At 36.6% G+C, this 15,190-nt stretch overlaps 2 protein-coding genes across 3 annotated transcripts in view; both read left to right on the top strand.

Moving 5' to 3' along the window:
* Nucleotides 1-10,004, top strand: part of LOC111000675 (neurogenic locus Notch protein) — a 117,973-nt gene extending 107,969 nt beyond the window's left edge. The window contains exons 20-33 of one of the 2 annotated variants that reach the window (XM_022270218.2): nt 56-205; nt 620-759; nt 873-3,142; nt 3,248-3,456; nt 3,556-3,756; nt 3,982-4,150; nt 4,704-4,902; nt 5,028-5,181; nt 5,899-6,010; nt 6,245-6,361; nt 6,700-6,811; nt 7,020-7,142; nt 7,356-7,463; nt 7,549-10,004. In XM_022270218.2, the coding sequence (XP_022125910.2) occupies nt 56-205; nt 620-759; nt 873-3,142; nt 3,248-3,456; nt 3,556-3,756; nt 3,982-4,150; nt 4,704-4,902; nt 5,028-5,181; nt 5,899-6,010; nt 6,245-6,361; nt 6,700-6,811; nt 7,020-7,142; nt 7,356-7,463; nt 7,549-7,742 (4,258 nt within the window). In that variant the 3' untranslated portion in view covers nt 7,743-10,004. The remainder of the gene's footprint in view (nt 1-55; nt 206-619; nt 760-872; nt 3,143-3,247; nt 3,457-3,555; nt 3,757-3,981; nt 4,151-4,703; nt 4,903-5,027; nt 5,182-5,898; nt 6,011-6,244; nt 6,362-6,699; nt 6,812-7,019; nt 7,143-7,355; nt 7,464-7,548) is intronic. The other variant, XM_022270219.2, reaches the window with a different exon arrangement.
* Nucleotides 10,005-10,331: 327 nt separating this feature from the next.
* LOC111000689 (5-hydroxytryptamine receptor 1D-like) lies at nt 10,332-14,812 on the top strand. Its single transcript, XM_045633840.1, has 8 exons — nt 10,332-10,488; nt 11,307-11,537; nt 11,884-12,151; nt 12,779-12,920; nt 13,004-13,080; nt 13,485-13,571; nt 14,250-14,349; nt 14,644-14,812. Coding segments are annotated over exons 1-8 (927 nt in total). The 5' UTR covers nt 10,332-10,487; the 3' UTR covers nt 14,665-14,812.
* The last annotated feature ends 378 nt before the right edge of the window (nt 14,813-15,190 follow it).

Raw genomic sequence — 15,190 nt, 5'->3', positions numbered from 1 at the left:
ATATTCGTTCTTGTAAGTATTTTGTAATTAGGCAATAATTTTCCTATTTTCACAGGTACACGGGATCAAATTGCCAATTCCGTATAAACATGTGCGATAGCTCTCCTTGCGACAACGGCGCTACCTGTCACGACCATGTTACTTACTACACTTGCCACTGTCCCTATGGATACACTGGAAAGCACTGCGAGACTTTTGTCGACTGGTTAGTAATTTGCTGAGATTTAATTATATATGAACAAATTGTTTTTCTTATCAAGGTCCTATCTAGCTTACCAAGCAGACTACTAGCGACCCGCCCCGGCTTCGCACGGGTGCAATGCTGATGAAAAGCATGTTATTATTAATACTTAGTACATTATTTTGATAAATCTCGTAGGGTTCAGCCTGCGTTTGCAACGTGAGCGGGAAATTTTTTATTATCTACGACATCACATTACAAATCTCAAAAATAACATTTATTATACATATAAACCTTCCTCTTAAATCACTTTATCTATTCAAAAACCGCATCAAAATGCGTTGCGTAGTTTTGAAGATTTAAGCATACATAGGGACAGAGAAAGCGACTTTGTTTTTTACTATATAGCGATAGTTTATAAATTGAACCGTGTTTTAGGTGTGAGAACAATCCCTGTGAAAATGGCGCGACGTGTTCGCAAAAAGGACCGCAATATACGTGCACGTGTGCGCCCGGATGGTCCGGGAAACTCTGTGACGTTGAAATGGTATCCTGCAAGGACGCTAGCTTACGAAAAGGTAATTATTGTGATTTATTATCAAACTTTTAAATCGACAAATATTCTTTTAGGGTTATTGTTTTTCCATGGCATAATTTTATTGTGATACTTACAAAGTTTCTTTTATCGCAGGTGTCAAGCTAAAGCAACTCTGTAATAACGGCTCATGCGAGGACATAGGAAACTCCCATCGCTGTCACTGCTTAGATGGTTATACGGGCTCCTACTGTCAAAAGGAAATTAATGAGTGTGAGTCAGCTCCATGTCAGAACGGAGCACAATGTAAGGACTTAGTTGGAACATATCAGTGCCAATGTGCCAAAGGATTCCAAGGACAGAACTGCGAACTAAACGTTAATGACTGCCTTCCAAACCCGTGCCAGAACGGTGGAACTTGCCACGATCTCATCAACAACTTCTCTTGCTCCTGCCCATTTGGTACTCTCGGAAAAATCTGCGAAATCAACGTCAATGATTGCACACAGGACGCCTGTCACAACAATGGCACCTGCATAGATAAAGTAGGCGGCTTTGAATGTAAATGCCCGGCTGGCTTCGTCGGTCCCAGGTGTGAAGGAGACATCAACGAATGCTTGTCGAACCCATGCTCGATTCCAGGAACACAGGATTGCGTACAATTAATCAATGACTACCACTGCAATTGTAAACCAGGTTATATGGGCAGACACTGTGATGCTAAAGTTAACTTTTGCGCGAATTCCCCTTGTCAGAATGGAGGAATTTGTACAGCGATCCAAGGTGGACATGAATGCCTATGTAGCGATGGTTTCTACGGCAAGAACTGTGAATATTCCGGCTATGCTTGCGATTCTAACCCTTGCCAAAACGGCGGCTACTGTCGAACATCCGAGATTGGGGATTACGTGTGCGACTGTCCTTCGGGGCTATCTGGTGTTAATTGTGAAATTGATTCTATGAATGATTGTCTCAGCAACCCTTGTAAACATCCCGAAGCGCGTTGTATTGATAAACCTGGTGATTACCTGTGCTATTGCCCAAGGCAGTGGACCGGAAAAACTTGTGACATTCACGACCCTCACTCCAGAGGCGGTTACGGAAGCCCAGTAACTGGAGTCTACGGTCAAAGCCCGTCTTTGACTCTACAAGAATTAGATCTAGCTTTCCAGAGAGAACAATGTGTAAAAATGGGCTGTAAAGAAAAACAAAGTGATCATCATTGTGATGAAGAATGCAACACTTTTGCGTGTGAATTTGATGGAAACGATTGCTCTCTTGGTATAAACCCGTGGGCTAATTGCACTGCCCCAATTAAATGCTGGGAAGTTTTCATGAACGGAGAATGTAACGAAGTTTGTAACACCCAAGCCTGTTTATTCGATGGAAGGGATTGTGAGAAATCACTTCAGAAATGTAACCCGATTTACGATGCATATTGTCAGAAGCACTATGCGAATGGGCACTGCGACTACGGGTGTAATAATGCGGAATGTAATTGGGATGGATTGGACTGCGAGAATGAACCGCCAGATTTAGCTGAAGGTGTTATTTCCGTGATTCTCCTAATGGATATGAGAACGTTTAAAGAGAACTCAGTTGCCTTCCTCAGGGATTTAGGTCATCAGCTTCGTACTACGATTCTGATTAAGAAAGATCATCTAGGAAACGACATGGTGTATCCATGGAAGGGTTCGACAGATGTCGGTTTGCAAGACACAGAATTTGGAAAGAAACATCACATAGTTTTCACCGAGAGAGGACAGTCTGGTGTGCAAGTGTATTTGGAGATTGATAACAGAAAGTGTACAACACTGTCTAGTTCTGAGTGTTTCTTCTCAGCGCGTGAGGCCGCCGACTTCTTGGCAGCTACAGCGTCGAAACATTCCTTGTCTTCAGACTTCCCAATCTACCAAGTGAAGGGCGTTCCTTCAATAATAAACCCGGATCTCCCTACGAACTCTAAATACGTATTTATTGGAGTAATTTTAGTTCTTTTGGCTGGTTTGTTAATCGGTGTCTTAGTAACAGCCCAAAGAAAGCGTATGCAAGGAGTAACATGGTTCCCAGAAGGATTCATGACAAACAGCTCTTCATCCCGACGTCGTTCTAGACGACGTGGTCCTGATGGCCAGGAAATGAGAAACTTAAATAAGGGATCCATGGGATGTATTGATGTTGACATAAATGGGGGTCACATGGTGCCGCCACACTGGTCTGATGAGGATGATGATGGAGCTCCGCCGCGGGCTAAACGAGCTCGTGGTCCAGGAGACTCTGCCGCCCCAGGAGGCTATGCATCAGATCACACAGCCATCACCGATTATGAAGAAGCAACTCATGATCCAGGCAGAGTTTGGAGTCAGCAACATTTGGACGCAGCGGATATTAGAGTACCACCTAGCATGATGACTCCGCCAGCTATCGTAAGTTGCATCAATGTTATTTTGAAGTTAAATTAATTGAAATTAAAGCCAATTCCCAAAAGTAGACAAACCAACCTGTCTAAACATTTTTATTTACATTTGTAGCACGATGGACACGTAGACGTCAACGCCCGTGGACCTCTCGGCATGACTCCATTGATGGTGGCTGCTATTCGTGGTGGAGGTCTGGATACTGGATCTGATGTCGAAGATGAACAGACGGCTCACATCATTTCCGAGCTTGTGGCCCAGGGAGCCCAACTAAACGCTGCCATGGATAAGACTGGGGAAACCAGCTTGCATCTTGCTGCTAGGTAGGTCTACATTTGAAGAGAATTTCGCACATAAATCATATCTTAGCCCAAATTTGTATGTTCATTTGTAAATCATATTTTTAACTTATTTTTTTTTAGATACGCACGCGCAGACGCCGCAAAACGTCTCCTTGACGCAGGCGCAGACGCAAACTCACAAGACAACACCGGAAGGACGCCATTGCACTCCGCTGTCGCAGCTGATGCCATGGGAGTATTCCAGATCCTGCTGCGAAACAGGGCTACCAACCTTAACGCCAGAATGCACGATGGAACTACTCCGCTGATTTTGGCTGCAAGGTAAGACTTTTTATCACACTGATTTCAACACATTTAATACTTTATTTTTCAATTCAAACCGGATAACTCTGGTATGTTAAATATCATTGGCCAAATGTGTGAAAGAAATAATGTACACATTTCCCATAAAGTAGCAGACAGTACATTTAAAATAATAAGCTAAGTATTATCTAACACAGAATATCGCGAAGTGTATACAAATGTTCTCAACTATCTTCCTTTCAGGCTGGCAATTGAAGGCATGGTGGAAGATTTGATAAACGCAGATGCAGACATAAACGCAGCAGACAACAGCGGAAAGACGGCGCTGCATTGGGCGGCCGCAGTCAATAATGTTGATGCTGTCAATGTTCTGCTGGTACATGGAGCCAATAGGGACGCCCAAGATGATAAGGTAGGTTTCAATTGTAATCATTATTTACACAGTATAGAATACAATTACTTAAATAGATCAGTTGAATTGAGAAGAGATTTTGTTTAACATGGTTGTGTGGTAATAACTTTATATTATAAACAGTTTTTCTGTTAACTTAAGCTTGAAATCATCTTAATCATAATCTTACCACAATATTTTGTTGGGAAATGCCTAGTTAATTTCCTCACATTGCACAAAGAAAACCACGTTAGTATTGCATCCTCAAGCCAATAGACAATTTAATGATATAATAATTAATATTAAACTAAATCCGTGACCAGTAACAATGACAAAGAATAAATGTATTACTTATTATTATTAAAGATATATTTTTTTATATTTTTTTTAATCTAGTTTATATTTTTTTTTACGTTTAATTTATATTTCTTTTTCCATTGTTATGTTCCCCTATTAATAATTGTGCAGGCTTGTATGTAAGTCTTGTTTTTGTATGTCATGTGTTTTCTGTAAATGTTTGTATGTGTTTCGTTAGTGTGCCTTTTGAAATTAAATAAAAATCGTGCCGTTTCAGGATGAGACACCTCTATTCCTTGGCGCCCGCGAAGGCTCCTACGGCGCCTGCAAAGCCTTACTTGACGCGATGGCGAATAGAGAAATAACAGACCACATGGATCGACTGCCAAGGGACGTTGCGCAAGAGAGAATGCACGATGACATTGTCCGGTTATTGGACGAACATTGTCCGAGACCGCAGCATCATCATCTCATGTGTAAGTTGTTTTATAAAATTGGCCAAAATGCTTTATGATAACTGTATGAAAGATTTTGGTGAATTTCTTACCAGAAAATCTGACCTATTACAGTGTAGAGTATTCATGTTTAATTTCCATTTCAGCATCACCCAACCCTCACCCGCAACTGATAAGTCAGCCAACAGTGATCAGTGCTTCAGCGACAAAGGGCAAGCCGAAGAAGGCCCGAGCAAAAGCAGGGCCCGATAGTCCTCAAGACCAATACGACACAAATTTACAGGCTTCCCAAATTAGACGGTACGTTTTTCTAATACATTACTAAGAGAAGTTATGAGAAAGTTGCATAGCCATGGACCTTAAGTTTTCATGTCATTTTCACACATGAGTTCAAAACTTTCCCTTTAAGCTTGCCTTTGTTCTATAAAAAAATTATATCTTTTATAAAACATATTTTCATAAGATCTGATTTGTTTAACATGTGTCATGTTTGAGAACAAAAAATACAAATGTATATTTCTAAGCTATATTAATGGTGTACCTAAAAGATTACAGTTCCTAATTGCAGAAAGATAAAAAGTAACAGCCTTTGCGTCTTAACTATAATAAATACTTTCTAAAAACTTGGATTTTGAGAAGCATTATTTTAAAACTCATAAGATATACCTACACCTTTGACAGAAATCTCATTCACAAGAATCCGTTGGTTGTGCTTAAGTTAATAATAATAATTATTAAACTCTATTAATTAATCCATACCGCAATTTAGTTTACATTTCATAGTACAAGTTATAAAAGTTTGTTAGTGTTCTTGTATTTGTAAAAGCCTCTTCCAAATATAACCATTACTGTCTTATCAAATATTCCAGTAGTTTCCCGTTAGTATAACGCAATCTTTGCATCTTTTCTTCTATCGTCCTCTTTCCAGTAGGTCCAGTCAATTTTATTGTCAAGTGACCATCTTAATTCAGTGGTAAAATAAAATTTATCTAAAATATGTAAATATATATGTTACAGGAAGCCGAGTGTAAAAAAGAGCAATAAGAGAGTCGCACAAGAAGTCCCACAAAGCGTGGAATCCCTGCGATTCAGTTTGAGTCCTGTCGAGTCTCCACTACAAAATTTACAGGTTCGTTTCTATTCATACAAAATCACCATTTCACCTTCAACTCATCGCTTGCTTTCTTAACATCCAAATACGAGTAATATAATTTAAACATACATAAATAATAAAAGATATTTACTTTAATTCCTTAACTGTAATTAACAACCTCCATAGCAAATAGAACTCTTTAAAGTCAATACGTGCACGTGCGCAAAACTGAATGAATGAAAATATATTGATTCATTCATTCTCGTTCAGGATCTCCCGTCGCCATACGACGCCACATCGCTGTATTCCAACGCGATGGCCCAATACCCCGGCATGGAGCAACTCGTACATCATAAACAGCCGCCAAGCTATGAGGACTGTGTTAAGGTATATATTATCTGGAAGAAAAACGTTGAGGAAAATAGAAATTATGTTTTATATTTGTTCATTCGCCTAAATTCGCTTGGCATTTGGAAATTATCACGCTTCTCATACTCCATTCAAGCTTTTAAATCATTCACGTAATTTAGATGCTACTATATATTAGCTTTCAAACTATGTGCGAATAATATATATCGCACATAGCAACACGGCGTACAATAAATTTAATTAATTTTTTATAAGATTTTGGATTTAAAAGTTTTAGAAATCAGTAAATAACAGAATTCTGTGTTTTCCGTGCATCGTTATTTAAATAGGGATTATAATTAGAATTTATTTTACAGTCTGGTGGCGCCCTGCAATTCGGGAGTAGTGCGGGCGCATCTCTTTCTCCACCGTACTCCAACCATTCGCCTGCCCACAGTAACCAAACCACGTCGCCACACGCCTATATAGGTAAGATCTAAATCATTATTATTTTGTAATCAAAAAAAAAAACAAAAAAAATTAAATAAAAAATGTGTTTAAAAAATTAATCGAATTTTTGGAAGATTCGTAATAAATCCCTTAATGAACACTTTTATGATTGCCATATAGAAAATTCTAAAAAAAACATACAATAACCATTTTGAATATATTTTCTTAAATATAATAATTTTCTCAGGTTCCCCTTCTCCCGGTAAGTCCCGGCCGTCCCTCCCGACATCTCCCGCCCACATGGCGGCCATGAGACACCATCACCAACATCAGTTAGACGCCGCGGCGTATTCGGCGCTTGCCCATCTCAGTAAGTACAGTACTTAGTACCTTTTGTTGAAATATATCTGCTAACTGTCCACTTTTAGTTCTTTTCTAGCGTATACTATTCTTATTTATTTTCGTGTTTTGTGTTAGTTGTTTTGTATGTGAGTCAATGTCAATAATTTTATTTTCGTTCTCAATATATTATTGACAATTTGAAGTTAAATATGTATGGCATTTAAATATATATTATTAACAGGTGCAAACGGACAACACAACGCACAACTGCAGGCGGTGATGACGCATGCAGCGGCTCTATCGCACGCGCAGGCAGCTCATCACCCCGCCATCACCAATATTATGTCCGGTGAGTACTAGTGACACGAATTACTCGGTAACCAAATATAAGAGAGTTTAGTTATATATATTTTATAATTATTTATTTATTTTAGGTCTCTATGGCAGTTGGGGTATGGGAGACACATTCCCGACGCCTTCACCCGAGTCCCCCGATCATTGGTCGACTCCTTCCCCCCAAACCCCACTCACGCAGTCCCCACATTCGGACTGGTCTGATCGAGCAGCGCTTTCGCCTAACGATATGCAACAATCTAATAAAGGTGCAACGGAAGCCATTTACATTTAAAAAAGTTTATTTTAAGAAGTCTTTGAAGTGTCAAAATGTATGCGGAATATAAAACCTCGTTTTGCGGAGTATTTTTTATTGATGACGTTTTTATCTTGTTTGTTACTCTCTGGTATGTAAAAAAGGACAGAAAAACGCGCGATCTAATGAAGGTTCCACAGATATTGTAAATTTAGTTCAAAATGCACATGACGTCTTATTGCTATGAATTTAAAAATGGAAATTAAAAAGGCGGGATTTTCTGTCTTTTTTAAATTAAGAACAGCGTTTTAAAGCGCCATAGACTAATGGTGCTTGTGCCGTAGCGTATAGACTGATGTACAGCCATGACGTGTGTACCTAGTTAAGACTAACAATTGTAATTTGGTGTATTTCCCATAGACAAGGCGCATAGCGACTAAGATATTTATTCATCAAAATTTATGAACTTATACGTAATTTAAGAGACAATACATGAATTGTTTAAAATACACCAGAATTTAATGTTGTTGTTTTTGTTAAAGGTAGTTTTTTAATTCAGCTTATGAGATTAGGCGAGATTTTCGTATGAAATAATTTATGTGTGATTTAGCACTGTACTTTGTATGTAGATTATATGTAAGTCGTTAAATTATGAAAATGAGATTGAAGTCTAAAATTCGCGGATAGGCGACATTGTTAGTTATCTTAAAACCGCTCATTCCGAATCATTCCATTTTTGCTTCCAATCTATGGTTAAAGAGGTGACAACAATTGAACAAAAATCCAGCTTGTTTAGAAAACAAACTGTAAATTATAGGCAAATAGCACATGATCAATACCATAGATGTTACATGTAATCTGTGGTGTTGCCGCCATGACAGCTGGCGGCATTATGATGATTAATAACATTCCATTTTTTTAATTTACAACAGTTAAATTTTAATAGAATTATTTTTTAATTGTCTGTTGTCACCTCAGAATCAGTACTTTAGTACAAGATCTCACCATTCCATTGCTTGTTGGGACCATGCTCAAAATGAAATTTCAATTGTATCATATTATTATAAGTTACGCCTATGTAAATAGCAATTTTTATATTTAATTTTTAGTTGTATGTTTGTGTGTCATTGTTATGTGCCAACGAGCCGGTACCCTTTATATTATTTAGATGTAAGACGTCGTTTCCATGTTTTTAAATTTTAGGAAAATTTTAACACCGTCTAGTGTTCATTAAACTCACAATTTTTTTTAATACTGGAAACCAAACGGAGGAAATCTATATCCGCGATAAGTAAATTAATAATTGGATCTGTTACATTGAAAACTATCTATAATCATCGTATAGTATATTTTCACATTCCAAATACATTCCTTTAAAAGTGGAAATGACGTCATAGGGTACAAAGTAAACGCGTGCTTCCGTAATGCATTCTGTAATCGTAAAGCTAACCGCGTTAAGTACAAACTGTAAAAACATTAGAAAATTAAATTTGTAAAACCTTCGTGGTTCTCGCGACATATACGGCACTATATTGCTAAATCAAGATGCCGTCTACCTAAGCTTGTAAAGCATTTATGTGCAGTAATAAATAACAGTACTAGACAGGGTTGCCAGTCCTCAACCTTAATTGTGGTACAGTGTGCCAAAATAGAGATAAAATCACTAGTTTAGATTGATACTAGGCAGTTCAGTAATACATAGGATACATAAGATCTTCATATTATATTCAATTAGATAATCTGGCACCTCTAAATAGAAGTCTTTCCAACTGTGAAACTATCCAAACAATCACACTTCCTAAGTAAAGTATAAACATTCTATTAATAGTATTTTTTTGATCTGTGCTAAGTCGTACTGTACTGGAAAAAATACTGTTACAATGATGAATTGTGAGTATTGCATACAATCAAACTTGCAAAAATAATAATTTAAAAACTTAACTTCAGAGAATTGTTAAAATTATATTTTTGATACGGGCCCAAGTCGTACTGGATTAAATACTGTAAAATGCTATTTATGATTTTAATTATTATATTAAAACATGTGCTTACAACATTTTGGTAGAACGGCAGTTTTATGTTTATTTTAGTTTACATTTTTTTAGCATGATCTTCAAATCTGTGCCTTTTATTGTATCAAAATGAATAGTTAAGGGAATAGTTTGTAAGTTGCCTGTAAATAATTTTTTATCATTATTTCTATGGAATGCATTTGTTTGTAAGATTCTTGTATGTGGAGAATACAGTTTTATATTTTCCCCGTAATGACAATAAAGGAACAAATAAATATAGTTGTTTTTCTGTAGCCTTATTATTACCGATAAAGTAGGATGTCATAACGACATATTATAGATTCCAAGAAATACATTCAATTATTTCAAAAAAAAAATTTATATACAAAACTAGATTACTACATATATTCATAGTATCTGCTGATGTGCTGTAGATTACATTTTTGTTGCCTATCACTGCATAGGAATGTGCAAAACAGTTCAGTAAAAAATAATTTTATTTAAAAAAAATATCAAAGACAAAAGAGTTGGTAAAAATTAATTTATAATAAAATTTTATTATAAATCGTTTCGTATACACAGATCAGTATACCGATACTGCTCTGTGGATGTGACATTTTTTTGTAAAAATTAATCTGTTACAGCTGTCATGCGCTGGGTACCCTCAAAGTTGGTAAATATAAGCAATTTTGTAAATTGTTTCGTAAAGTTGTGTTTTAGTTAAAATTCTAAAAATGTTAAAAGCTATATTGATTAGGTATACAGGATAAAAAGTAAGTACACAATTTACAAATATTAATACAATTCACCAACGGCATTCTTAAATCCAACCATTATAAGTACTTGCTCTTCAGATACTCTTCAATATTACGGACAATCTTTTTAATTAAAAAAAAACAAAGTAGTTCTATTTAGTAGTTTTACTTATACGTGTATTATCAAAAAGGCATGAGCAAGCAAATCTCGATAATAGGAAAGATATAGGAAATTACGATAAAAATCTATTTACATTTTTATTTTGTATTTCGATGTCAATTAGAATATGATAAACTAAACGCTTCTTACGTTCACATATATCTATACACCTATTAAATAAATAAATTAATAACAAAAAACAAACAATAACTAAACTTAAAATATGTTATTAAAAGGAGTTAAAGTTCGGAAGATACTGGCAGCGTTCCCCCTTTCAATAGCTAGACAAATTCTTTGTCTGAGGTAGCTGCAATCTCTTCGGTCTCCTGTTATATCGACTAACATTTTTGCTATTTCCTTAAAAAGTTTTACATCACTAAGACCCCACGGATCAAGGGTCTCGACACCGAATGGGACAAAATGATATTCTTTAGCTATATTTCTATACAACTTACAATTAGAGTGCGAATCAATTTTCGAATACCTTATTAAGTTTATAACAATATTTTATAGCACCCAGACTGCTATATAATATAATATGCCTAGTGCCTTCATGTTGCAAAGTTGACGGCGTACGTCTGGCACAGAAGTCTGCACATTACTTGCCTAATAGAAAAAATAACATAACAAAAATCTTAAGCCCGACCCTAAATAGTTGTAGTGTTTTTTGTTTCAGTGCTTCAACCGCGAGGTGAAACTACCACATCTTGGTTGGCGTCCGGAATCGCTATGGGTGTTATAATTATCGCTACCTTAATCGGCAATCTCTCTATGTTAACGGCTATGATACGTGTTAAAAGGTCTCCCACGCATTATCCACTCATCAGTTTGGTGGTGGCCGACTTCCTTGTTGGTTTTGTGGTGCTGCCTATCGCAGCTGCGAGGGAGTTATTTGTTTTTCATCTCCGTAAGTATTTCCGGCCGTATAGAGGTTTTATTTATTTATCATAAAATTTGACTTTTGCTTTACAATTGTTAATAAAGATTGTAATGCGTTTATGTTTTCCTTGCTATAGCAAAATCGCAAAGAATAATGTTTTGCTTGAAGTATTTTCACTTAGATAAAGTAATTTTAAACTTATTTTTTTGTGTATTGACTTAACAAGAACGTTTAGTAGGAGTATATAAGTGAAAGTTTTAAGAGACAAATTATCAAATATTGTTGTTGTACTAAAATTACAATTCAATTATTCTTAATTGAATAGTGCTCATATGGACTCCCAAAAATAACTAATATATTCCACTACTTTCAGCTCACATCGTCTGCGCGTTTTGGGGCACCTTGGACGTGTTATGCTGCACAGCATCCATACTATCGCTTTGTGTTCTGGGGTGGGAGCGTTGGTCTGGCATCACCGCGCCCCTGGCCAGAGCAAGGAGGGCAGAGAAGGCCAAACTGTTGGCTTGCGTCATCTGGCCGGTAGCCTGTGCTGTGGCGTTGCCTGCTGCTATAATTCCTTCACCTCGTCATTTCCACCCTGGAGAATTGGCTAAAGCTTGTACTGTTAATACTAATATTGGGTAATATGTGTTATTAATTACTGGCTGACTGTTGTGGTGATGTTACTTACAAATATTGAGTATTTACAACAAAAATAAATAATTTGCGCTACAACTTTTTAGGTCTGGAACTCAGATTTCTGTATCTGTGCCTGACACACTCGGTTGACTTTTTGCGTCTAATCACAATCTTTACGATGATTCTCTTCACTGTTCGAGTGATTTATTTCGCATATAGAAAGAAATTTCATTGCCGGGGTTCGAACCGACGACTTCAGGGATGAGAGTCACACGCTCATACAATAGAGCATACAATTTTTTTAATTTTTTTTCTGCTTATCAAAAATTCCTAGTATTTTAATTGTATTTTTTTTTTGTTTCGTAACAATTACGATAACCAAAATTCTCATATATTGTAGATAAAAGAACTTGTAATATGCAGTAAATATAGTATTATGTATGATGTGATAAACATTGATAGAAAATACATATGTTAAACGTAGATTTTTTTTAAATTTAAATATGTTCGGATCCTATAGCATGTCTTATGTTGGACCAGATATTTTTCTGTCCGTATTTGTCCGTATTATTACTCGTCTTTCCCTCTCGAAAATTCTCACAGATGGATCTGTAGACTTAATATTTCAGGTACGTCTTCTTCAGCATCTCATTCTCTTTCTACATCCCAGCAACCATAATGCTGGTGATGTATGGATATATTATTCGAGCGCTCGCATCCCCACCACCAATACGTGTTCATAGGGGAAGATCACCTTATCCGGAAACTCGGGTAAATACGTATACTTCTGTATTTTCATTATATTGTCGATTTTAATTTAATTTTCTAATTCACATTGTATTTCCTTTTAACAGAATCAAGTTCAAGTAAGATCAGGTGCTGGTGATAGAACACCAAAACCTCCAGATCACAATAGAAATATCTCTCCTATGTAAGTAGTATTTAGTAAATTGTATATGTTATGCCTTTTCTCCGAAGGGGTTGGCAGAGAACGCGGATCACCACCATACCAAGGTTTATCCACTTTCATGACATATATGAATATGAATGCTCGGTGATGGTGACGAATTTAGAGGTAGGATAGAAGCACAGTTATTATGGGTGCAAGAAAGACGGACGTTCCCCAATTGGGTCTTAACTACGAGAGCATGAGAGACGGAGAACGACATTAAGTACATACTAAACTAAGGGCAGATCCCACTTGGAATCCCACAGAGCGCATTGTTTAGAGATAATTTGTGTAATCCTAAAAAAAATACTATTTTGTTTACAAAAACAATCTCTTAACCAAAAAAAACCATACACATATATTTGTTTATTTTTTTAAATTTTTAGATCTACACCAAAAAGAATCCGAGTGACCATTCCAGGAACTTCGAAAACTGTTAAACTTCCTTCACCACTGAAGTCGCCACGTACTATGTAAGTAGATTACTAATATACCTAAGTTTCTAAACCAAATAATCAAAATTTAAATATAGTAAATGATTTTTTAAACAACATTGTTCCAGTTATATCTACAACAGTTCGTACGAACCACATAAGACTGAATTAATTACATTACGAAATTATTGGCAACAAACTAATTTCCCCAAAAATCTCGCAGGACTCGAAACTCAGTTGCATTCAAGAAATGAATGCATGTATTACGAAAATAATAATTACACGTTAAAACTGTTGGCGAAACTAATTCACGAAATTAATTATAATGTAATGTAATTCCGGCTTTATGGCTATCACGAAAGTCACTTCATATAATAAAAGAACCGATTCTTCATCTAATTAACGCTTAGGAATCACGAAGTAGTTTTCACCCGCGCCCGCCGTGGTTGCGACTGTTTCCGCGCGCGTTGCGATCGGTTGGCGTGCGACCGCAGTGGGCAGTTATTAGTAACCGCCCGTATTGCGATATACAACCGCCGAGTTTGCTGATATTCGCAACCGCAGCGGCTGCGTAACCGCACAAAACTCCGGTCAGTTTAGAAAATAAATCTGCAAATCCGCAGCGGGCGCGGTTGCATACCGCTTTTGAGTCCTTAGCGTTAGATTCATAGTAGGTTTTGGCACTTGTTAAGTAGTATTATTTTATGTATTTTCAAGGAGCGGAATAATGACCCGTCAACGCCGCGCTACACGAATCATAATAATGTTGATGGCGCTATTCTTCGTGTGTTGGGCACCTTTCTTCATCATGTTGCCTGTAGGTCCGTTCATTATTAATTTATACACACTAGGTGTCCATAGATTAGTTTTTCACTGGTCATAAATGCTGAAGACTGCACAGACCGTATAAGCTTTGGTTGACACAATAGTTTAGCAAGTAATACAAAATATTAAGACGCATAGAAACATGACAGTTTTGACAGCTCGAACGACGAATCAACAGATAGACATACGAATAATAAATATTATTGCTCCAGGTTTAATTTCGCTACCAGAATTTTTTTTTATACTATTAAATTAAATATGTTGTACATTGTTTTGTTATTTGCAGATTCACTCTGTGACTGCGTGAATGACTCAGCATGGCAATGGTGCACTTGGCTCGGCTATCTTAACTCAGCATTGAACCCTCTAGTATATTCTGCGGGCTCCCCGAGTGTACGGAGAGTTATTAGGGCTTCCTTCACCACGTCCACTTCAGACAATACAAGAACAAGAACAATACCTACGTGTTTCCCAGGACCGAATGTTATGGAATAATTTGGTATGTTTTTAGTGTGCCTAGGGTGGGCAACGGTTTTATTATATTATAGAGGAAAGATTTGTATTAACGTATGTTTATAAGGAATTAGCTCAAAAAGCACTGGACAGATTTTAAAATTCTTTTACCGTGTGAGTGAGACATTATACAGGGCGTTATAAAATGCCTATAAATTATTTTACATTGCATGCGCTGCGAAAACTATTGACGATAGAACAAAAAAATGTTCCATAATAATAAAAAACATATCTATCAATATCTACAAAAAAATTTCCTAGTGAAGCCGAAATGCTATTAAATAAATAAATTAATAAGACAGGCTTTAATCGAATTAAAT

Source organism: Pieris rapae, chromosome 2, assembly GCF_905147795.1.
Source record: "Pieris rapae chromosome 2, ilPieRapa1.1, whole genome shotgun sequence".
NCBI classification, from domain to species: domain Eukaryota; kingdom Metazoa; phylum Arthropoda; class Insecta; order Lepidoptera; family Pieridae; genus Pieris; species Pieris rapae.
Note: the sequence above shows the minus strand (reverse complement) of the source record. Positions and strands in the feature narration are given on the sequence as shown.

Bases quoted from the DNA above. Each gene is read 5' to 3' on its own strand.
- LOC111000689 (XM_045633840.1), top strand. The intron at 12,152-12,778 runs GTAATATGTGTT...TTAATATTTCAG, and splicing joins ACTGTTAATACTAATATTGG to GTACGTCTTCTTCAGCATCT. The intron at 12,921-13,003 runs GTAAATACGTAT...TCCTTTTAACAG, and splicing joins CACCTTATCCGGAAACTCGG to AATCAAGTTCAAGTAAGATC.